At 44.5% G+C, this 9,342-nt stretch overlaps 2 protein-coding genes across 3 annotated transcripts in view; one reads left to right on the top strand and one right to left on the bottom strand.

Moving 5' to 3' along the window:
• The window catches only part of DHX57 (DExH-box helicase 57), a 44,591-nt gene extending 35,268 nt beyond the window's left edge, over positions 1 to 9,323 (bottom strand). Inside the window, exons 1-7 of one of the 2 annotated variants that reach the window (XM_075203697.1) lie at positions 9,274 to 9,323; positions 7,247 to 7,491; positions 6,849 to 7,004; positions 6,389 to 6,610; positions 2,913 to 3,724; positions 1,344 to 1,555; positions 117 to 238 (exon numbers count right to left, since the gene is read on the bottom strand). In XM_075203697.1, coding sequence (XP_075059798.1) covers positions 117 to 238; positions 1,344 to 1,555; positions 2,913 to 3,724; positions 6,389 to 6,610; positions 6,849 to 7,004; positions 7,247 to 7,491 — 1,769 coding nt within the window. In that variant the 5' untranslated portion in view covers positions 9,274 to 9,323. Of the gene's footprint in view, positions 1 to 116; positions 239 to 1,343; positions 1,556 to 2,912; positions 3,725 to 6,388; positions 6,611 to 6,848; positions 7,005 to 7,246; positions 7,492 to 8,818; positions 9,247 to 9,273 lie in introns of those variants that run through there. The other variant, XM_075203698.1, reaches the window with a different exon arrangement.
• Positions 1 to 9,342, top strand: part of GALM (galactose mutarotase) — a 254,174-nt gene that overhangs the window by 129,945 nt on the left and 114,887 nt on the right. The window lies entirely within an intron of this gene.

Here is a 9,342-nt window from a genome sequence, read left to right on the forward strand (position 1 = left end):
GTTACAAGTAACAAGTTAACTAGTTAAGTGCCAACTCCTACACACACCAACTACAACCCCATGGTAGCAGTGTTCCCCAGAAGGATGAAAGAGAAAATACCATAGTATTCACTTACCCGGTCATTCCACTTACAACCAGAACCTGATGCTTTGTCAATAGCTGCAGTATTGTGTCTTGTTGATCCCATGCTGGAAGTTTCATTCTCTCTTGTAGCATTGACTGGTATTTCTTGGAAGCCTAGAAAACTCATTCAAGTTACGGAACCAGTTAGCTATACATTTATAAACACATATCTTCCCTGTTGTCCATATTAAAGGGCTAACCAATCAGTCAAAAATAAGATCCTATCTAACTCCAGGGGGTATAATTACTAAACTGCGGGTTTGAAAAAGTGGAGATGTTGCCTATAGCAACCAATCAAATGCTAGCTGTCATTTTGTAGAATGTAATAAATAAATGAGGACTAGAATCTGATTGGTTGCTATAGGCAACACCTCCACTTTTTCAAACTAGCAGTTTAGCAAATATACCCCCAGAAATTAAATTCAACTAACGACTTGTCCTCTCTAATCGGTACCATCACAATCATCTCTCTACTTTTCCACAATAACTTCAGATTACATATCATTAAATCCATAAGAGCAATCAAAATCCAAATCATCTATTACTCTGCAAAAGAGCTGTAGTATGTAAAAAATTATAGATCTAATTTTAGAAATTAAAATAGAGAAAAGATTCAGATTAGGTAAGAACAATTTGTACAGATCATATTGTTAGAATTTGAGTTACCCTGGAAACCAGGCACATTACAATAGCCCCAATGATCCCAGATGAGCTCAGCTTATACTGCCCCGTTTCAATGTAATAAAAACCTAGCAATAAAGCTTATATAAAGCTAGTAGTTTCAGAGACTCAGACTCCATCTGCACATGAACAGAAACTTAACAAGTTACCGAAACAGAAATTCATTGTTTTTTTGCAACACCATTGATATTCATTGATGGTATCCTGTTGATTTGAACTGAATAAAAATTAAGAGAGCCTTAATTTAAGAGTAGGTATGGTACTGGGGTCTTATCTTCAGCTATTTAACTATGATGTAGCTGAGCGCATGTGATTTTTGGGGGGGAAAATGTGACCCTACTATTATAAACATCCTACTTGTGAACAGAATAGATATAGCCAAGGATAGGGCAATTACCTGTTCCTGGATTTATGTTCCAGCAAACTACGTTCAACCTGGGCAGATTAGACAGCACATCATAACACCCCTTTCTTTATGATAGATACATTAGTAACTCAGGGAACAAATGGATTGTGTTGTGCAATATGATAGACTTACTTGTTTTGTGTGGAAGTGTTTGTAGAGCTTGGTATTCTCTGCCTGTAAAGCTTTGGTGTTCCAGTTGTATTTCTTGGCCTGCTTTTTTTTCAAGTTGGCATAACTTTCATTTTCTACCACCACAGCCTCAGACTCCAAATCATCAAATTCACTGTCATCAGTTTGTATGTGTTTATGAAGCTCTTCTTTCACCATTCTGTGATCTTTCTTTCCTAGAACCAGAAACATGTCAGTCACTAGGGAACAAATGCGAAAAATAGAATTATGTCATCCAAAGATTTACATTAAAAATACATGTCTGTGGGTCACATATATAAAAAAAACAAAAAACAGAAAACAGCTTGTATGGGCTTAGTTTGTAGTATGCTGCACTACCAACTGGATGGGCCTTTTGTATATAGTACAGTTAATATCTACTTATTATGCCATGGCATCAGTTAGCTAGCACAGAGAACCTCATTGGTACACACATTTCCTTATTTTGGGCTGAAATGGAAAAATAAAAGGATTTATATACTGGCTAAAACGATCAGAAAAACAGTATGCATGTGCATAAGAGTACACACGTAAGTCAGCTAACATTAGAATAGATTTATAAGGCCTGATTCAGAGTGAGACTTATGCCAATTTGTGTAGCACATTTTTGTATTTTTTTTTTTGTAATACGCATGCTGAGAAAGTGAATGTATGTTACTATGGCTATTCAGAACTGCACTAGCAACTCCTTACGCCAGAAGCAGGAACGGGTGCGACAGCAGAGGGAAGGGGCGTTGCAGCGTTGTCAATGTACAGTAAGTTCACATTCGAGTAATTGCGTACGGACTCAGACTGAGACATAGTCACAGATAAGGCTGGAAAAGCAGTTTTATTTGTGGGTGGTCAGGGGCAGGTTTAAATAGTGGATAAAGATGATGACAAACATCCAAACCACTTGTAATTAGAGGTTTGTAAGTGATTTGCAGACGCTAATTGAGACTTTAGTAGTCAATCAGCCAAAGATTAGGATTTGCTGAGTATGTTGGAGTAATGATTAAAAATAAATAATTTTTTGTACACACGTTGGGAAGTTGTTCCTGCTGAATTAGCCAAGTTATTCAAGGTTAAAATTATACTTCAAAGCAATTGCATTTGTAACATATAAAATAAGAGGTTTTCACTTGTTCACAAATTGGACGTAAGTGTCTGAGGGATATGTCTGTTGTCAAGAGGACACATCTGCTACTCATCCAGACCTGGACGCACATTCAACTCTGAATATGACGTATATACGCATAGACTTGCGCCCGACTCTTTCAGTTTCAAGTTACGCTTGCGTTCCACTCTGATTGTGGCTCTTCATTTCTATAAGCTAAGTGAACTCCTCTATGGTTCAAACAAGGAGTAGAAGAGATAAGTTACAAATGTCTCCGACCTACACTCACTTTGCTGGCATTTGTTAACAAAGACCCACTTGGTGAAAGGGTGGGGTTTCAAACAAACATCTAATTATACTAAAAATGATGCATTTTTCCTAGAAAACATTTTCAGTACATTCAATTTGTAGAAAATACAAAGGTTGTAATACCATACCTTCTAAAGTTGGGCTAGGTTTTTCAGAGGTAACTGGTTTATTAATGATTATGGGAAGTTTTTTGGTTTCAGAGGATACTGGCATTATGATGGGTGGAGGGATACTATATCTATGATGTGTGTTGGCAAGTAGTGGCACGATTTCTAACTCATCTTCCAGGCAGCTTACAAGGGTGTAGACAACTGGTTCACAAGTTTGAGCAGTTCTCAAGGCCTTTTCATAAAGATATTCTGCCAAGTGTAGGCGACAGGCCATAGGAAGATTCTCATTGAGTGAATGAAATGCTACCAGTGGTGCTTGAGCAGGGTATTTGTTATCCTTTGTGAATCGAATTTCAAGTTCATATTGGTACATGTCCCCACTGGCACTTAGGTGAGACTCATCCTTCACATCCTGCTTTGGTGCTTCATGCCTAAATCTACACTTTGCACCAAACCGGCAGATTTCTCCTTTCAAGAAAAACCGGCATATATTGCCAGTAGTTGGCTTTACCAAATCGTTGACACAGTCTTTCCGTCGAGGTTTTTGGAGCCTATTAGTTAGATAGCCCAGCTCCAGTCCCACAGTCCATACTCTGTTTGGAATTCTCTCAATAAACTTCTCCCCACATATCGAGCTAAGAACAAATGCCTCTTCCTGACGTAATGCCAAGACGTCTTCAATGTTAATTTCACATGCAGAACGTGGAGTTTTTGTCTGGACTCCAAAAGCTTCTGAAAAACACTGCTGCAGCAAATACTCTAAGGATGTGCCAACATCTCCATCATGGGTCCTCAGAGCAGTCATACATCTTTCTCTGTCAAAACCATAGCTACAGTACAACAAAAAACAGAATTATAAGTCACTGTCAACATCACTTTATTATGACAGTTACAAACAATGAATAACCACCTTCACTAAGATTTTTGGCAATGATGTATTGCACAATATAAGTTTATATATTTTCTTTTAACAGAACCATTAATGTGAGACAATAGGCAGCCTGGACAAATAATATTGTTACAAGATGAAGGGAAGAGCGAGGAGAGGAGCCTGTGTATCCCAGAGCAGAGGGGACAGCGAGGAGAGGAGCCTGCGTATCCCAGAGCAGAGGGGACAGCGAGGAGAGGAGCCTGCGTATCCCAGAGCAGAGGGGACAGCGAGGAGAGGAGCCTGCGTATCGCAGAGCAGAGGGGACAGCGAGGAGAGGATCCTGCGTATCGCAGAGCAGAGGGGACAGCGAGGAGAGGAGCCTGCATATCGCAGAGCCAAGGAGAGGAGCCTGCGTATCGCAGAGCAGAGGGGACAGCGAGGAGAGGAGCCTGCGTATCCCAGAGCAGAGGGGACAGCGAGGAGAGGAGCCTGCGTATCCCAGAGCAGAGGGGACAGCGAGGAGAGGAGCCTGCGTATCCCAGAGCAGAGGGGACAGCGAGGAGAGGAGCCTGCGTATCCCAGAGCAGAGGGGACAGCGAGGAGAGGAGCCTGCATATCGCAGAGCCAAGGAGAGGAGCCTGCGTATCGCAGAGCAGAGGGGACAGCGAGGAGAGGAGCCTGCATATCGCAGAGCCGAGGAGAGGAGCCTGCGTATCGCAGAGCAGAGGAGACAGCTAGAAGAGGAGCCTGCGTATCGCAGAGCAGAGGGGACAGGGAGGAAAAGAGCCTGCGTATCGCAGAGCAGAGGGGACAGCGAGGAGAGAAGCCTGCGTATCACAGAGCAGAGGGGACAGCGAGGAGAGGAGCCTGCGTATCACAGAGCAGAGGGGACAGCGAGGAGAGGAGCCTGCGTATCACAGAGCAGAGGGGACAGCGAGGAGAGGAGCCTGCGTATCCCAGAGCAGAGGGGACAGCGAGGAGAGGAGCCTGCGTATCCCAGAGCAGAGGGGACAGCGAGGAGAGGAGCCTGCGTATCCCAGAGCAGAGGGGACAGCGAGGAGAGGAGCCTGCGTATCCCAGAGCAGAGGGGACAGCGAGGAGAGGAGCCTGCGTATCCCAGAGCAGAGGGGACAGCGAGGAGAGGAGCCTGCGTATCCCAGAGCAGAGGGGACAGCGAGGAGAGGAGCCTGCGTATCCCAGAGCAGAGGGGACAGCGAGGAGAGGAGCCTGCGTATCCCAGAGCAGAGGGGACAGCGAGGAGAGGAGCCTGCGTATCACAGAGCAGAGGGGACAGCGAGGAGAAGGGCCTGCTTATCACAGAGCGGAGGGGACAGCGAGGAGAGGAGCGTGCGTATCGCAGAGCAGAGGGGACAGCGAGGAGAGGAGCCTGCGTATCGCCGAGCAGAGGGGACAGCGAGGAGAGGAGCCTGCGTATCGCAGAGCCAAGGAGAGGAGCCTGCATATCGCAGAGCAGAGGAGAAAGCGAGGAGAGGAGCCTGCGTATCACAGAGCGGAGGGGACAGGGATGAGAGGAACCTGCGTATCGCAGAGCAGAGGGGACAGCGAGGAGAGGAGCCTGCACATCACAGAGCAGAGTGGACAGCGAGGAGAGGAGCCTGCGTATCGCAGAGCCGAGGAGAGGAGCCTGCGTATCGCTGTGCCAAGGAGAGGAGCCTGCGTATCGCAGTGCCGAGGAGAGGAGCCTGCGTATCGCAGTGCCGAGGAGAGGAGCCTGCGTATCGCAGTGCCGAGGAGAGGAGCCTGCGTATCGCAGTGCCGAGGAGAGGAGCCTGCGTATCGCAGTGCCGAGGAGAGGAGCCTGCGTATCGCAGAGCCGAGGAGACAGCTAGAAGAGGAGACAGCTAGAAGAGGAGACAGCTAGAAGAGGAGACAGCTAGAAGAGGAGCCTGCGTATTGCAGAGCAGAGGGGACAGCGAGGAGAGGAGCCTGCGTATCACAGAGCGGAGGGGACAGGGAAGAGAGGAACCTGCGTATCGCAGAGCCGAGGAGAGGAGCCTGCGTATCGCAGTGCCGAGGAGAGGAGCCTGCGTATCGCAGATCCGAGGAGAGGAGCCTGCGTATCGCAGAGCCGAGGAGACAGCTAGAAGAGGAGCCTGCGTATCACAGAGCAGAGGGGACAGCGAGGAGAGAAGCCTGTGTATTCCAGAGCAGAGGGGACAGCGAGGAGAGGGGCCTGTGTATCACAGAGCAGAGGGGACAGCGAGGAGAGGGGCCTGTGTATCACAGAGCAGAGGGGACAGCGAGGAGAGGGGCCTGTGTATCACAGAGCAGAGGGGACAGCGAGGAGAGGGGCCTGTGTATCACAGAGCAGAGGGGACAGCGAGGAGAGGGGCCTGTGTATCACAGAGCAGAGGGGACAGCGAGGAGAGGGGCCTGTGTATCACAGAGCAGAGGGGACAGCGAGGAGAGGGGCCTGTGTATCACAGAGCAGAGGGGACAGGGAGGAGAGGGGCCTGCATATTGTAGAGCGGAGGCGACAGTGAAGAGAGGGACCTACATATCGCAGAGTGGAGGGGACTGAACACAGCTCCTCAGAAATTTAACAGATATTCCATTTTAAAGCTGTTCCTCAGAGAAGACTATTCCCCAGGACTGAACTCACCGGGAAAGTTTTCCAATAGCAAAAGGAGATACGACTGCCTCGGGTAACATCTGGACAGAAGGTTCTGGGGACAGCTTTTCTGCTGCTTGTAGTGTTGCTGATGGGGAGGACCAGAAATCAAATCCTGAATCTTCATCACAGTAATGACCATTATTGTCCTCCTCTTCCTCATCCTGGGAGCTGGTATAGTCGTATTCCTCCTCTAAATCTGATCCTACATCACTGTAAATTAAGGTTAATTTCCTGGTGTTATTTGTTTAGAGAACCTCCAGTTTGGAGAGCAGTATATCTCCCACCCATCACTGTACATAATCTCTGCTCTTCTCCAGCTTTAGGCCCAGCTTATATGCATATTATATTCCAGTTTTTAGTTGGGCATAAAATCTCTACAAAACATACTTAAAACAAACAAAAAAAAAAAAACATGTTTGTGCAACACCAACTGTAGCTTAACACTTACTCAACAACAGCATCCAGCTCTGGTCCTTGAAGATCACGCAGAAGAGCTTTCACCCGTTCCTGGTTCTCTGTGGTCATGTGAAGAGTCTGGAGGGGGGTACTGACTGTAGTACCACCACCACGGGATCGCGAGCTGTGTCTTATGGCGTAGTTCTGACTATTAGTAGCACATCAAAAACGTATTAAATGAATACAAAGAAACTTCCCTTAAATAGAGAAAGATGAGCATGCCAAGTATGAATTTGCTCAAATGTCTGCAATTTTTCAGCTATAATTACCAATACTCTGCCAGGCAATTCATGAATGAAAATCACTGGCGATACAGATTAAAAATAGCTGGAACATCATGAGTTAGCCCATACTTAGCGATATTAAGGCAGAGCCGGTGACATTAGTTACCTTGGTGGTCTCATTGGTTTGCTAGAGAAGCAGATGTCATCTCCATCATCCCATGCTTTGCTAGAGCTTTTTTTTCCTACTCCACCACCTCCACCTATAGGTTCAGCTCTGGATCTTCCCCCTCTACTTCCACCTCGTCCACTACCACCGCCACCTCGCCCACTACCACCACCTCTTCTGCCACCTTTCCCGCCTCTTCCACCTCCTTTGTTTGGCTTTCCCTTCCTTCGATTCGGATAATCCATCTGCAGATACACAATAGCATGGTGTACTTGGTTATTTGCCTTAATATTAAAGCGTGTGGAGGAATGCAGGTCCCTAGAAGACACCACTACTAATGGCAGATGCAATGTTATCTTATCCGGAAATCTCTCAGCACAACCAATCACACAAAAAAATGCAACAGAAAACAAATAAACAAACCACATGTAGTCAGAGATACTAACAAATGTGTGAATTACAGGGAGGATTTCTGTTTTAATAAATTCTGAAACAATTGTACTACATTATATGCAAAGCACATCCAATGTCTGTTATAGTAAAACTTCCCAAAGTAGATCCTCATTTCTTATTTAAATAAAATATTTTTATTTTGTTTTTGTCAGTGCAATTGTGTATAACTAGTTAGCTGCTAAGTTATTGCAATGTAAAAAAAAAAATCATGTAGCTATAAGATATAGGACACTTTCAAAAAACGTATTGCTAGCAAAGGAATTTAACATTTAATGTATTTATTTATTTATACATGCAGTAACAAACAGACTAAATAGGAGTTGTTTGGACGTAGTTTAATATCTGTCAGTTTACAATACGGTTGGTTACCTTTATTCATTTGGACTTTGTATACAACTTCCAGCACTTCCTCTTGGTTTATTATGTTAAACAATTGACATTAAGTTATGCTGGCTAATGATTACTGTGAACTAAACCAGTATCTGGTAATGCTGCAGTTTCTCAGCAAACAATTATGTAGGAACTGCAGCACTTTCTTTTAACTTTCAATTCAGATGTAACCAACTAATGATGAAAGGATTACAGTATACAAATTAGTGTGTTTGCTTCATAGCCACTAACAGTAAACCAATAATTGTTGCCATGCTCATGGTTTCTTATTCTGTTTCTTAATAACAAATAGGTAACTAATGTTTTTCAATGGTTAAATAAACTTGGACAAGAAATTTCAGTGTACATATACAAATAGCTCTGAACAGAACATAATAGATTTGCATGCAGTCTGGTCCAAAGTGGTTCCAAGTATAAAAAATTAACTGCACAGTAGTGAAATTTGCACAAACAAGTCTTTCAAGATATTCACCCGATCAAGTCCTAGCATTGACCCTTTTACAATATTACAACTTTATTTAAATTAAAATGCACTAAATAGCAAAAAATAGGCATCACATTTCCAAATCTCCAATAATGGGATGTACTTGGGGCATTGTCTCTGTTGCTTCTTGCATGGTCATGTGTCTACAAAGTTGTGAAGTATCCTGAAGAGTAACAATGTGTCATCAATTAAATCCATTCATAAACAGGATTATCTCATAAAAAGACTTGCAGCAGCTAATTTACAATTCAATCACAGAAGTCACACGATGCTTGACAGAAAGAATGTCAGCTCTCTCAACGACCATAGGAGACTAACTGTAAACACTGTATTATTACATAAGGCCCGTTGTGCATATTACAAATGTTATATTGCACAGTAATTCCATCACAGCAATAAATGCTCAGTATACACAAGTGCAGGCACTCAGCATTACAGGTCAGCAGGTGTAATGAACCAACCGTTAGACAACATACGGGTCTCCAGCTGTTGCGTAACTACAGGCTTCAGCATCCCTGCTGAGCCTCTGGTTGGCAGTGGCTGCTGAACCTTGTGGTTCCATGACAGCTGAAGACACGGTTCGCCTAAGGCTGGACTAACCCATTACACTTTATAATAATCTGCTACAGACCACGGTGGACAATCATATTGTGGACTAACATGTGCCAGACATTACACTATAATACACATGTTTACTCACTCTATACCATGCGACTGCTTCCTGTCTGGTCACGTGATCCCTTACACTGCCGGCATCTCAGCCCCCTGT

Source organism: Mixophyes fleayi, chromosome 3, assembly GCF_038048845.1.
Source record: "Mixophyes fleayi isolate aMixFle1 chromosome 3, aMixFle1.hap1, whole genome shotgun sequence".
Lineage (NCBI taxonomy): Eukaryota > Metazoa > Chordata > Amphibia > Anura > Limnodynastidae > Mixophyes > Mixophyes fleayi.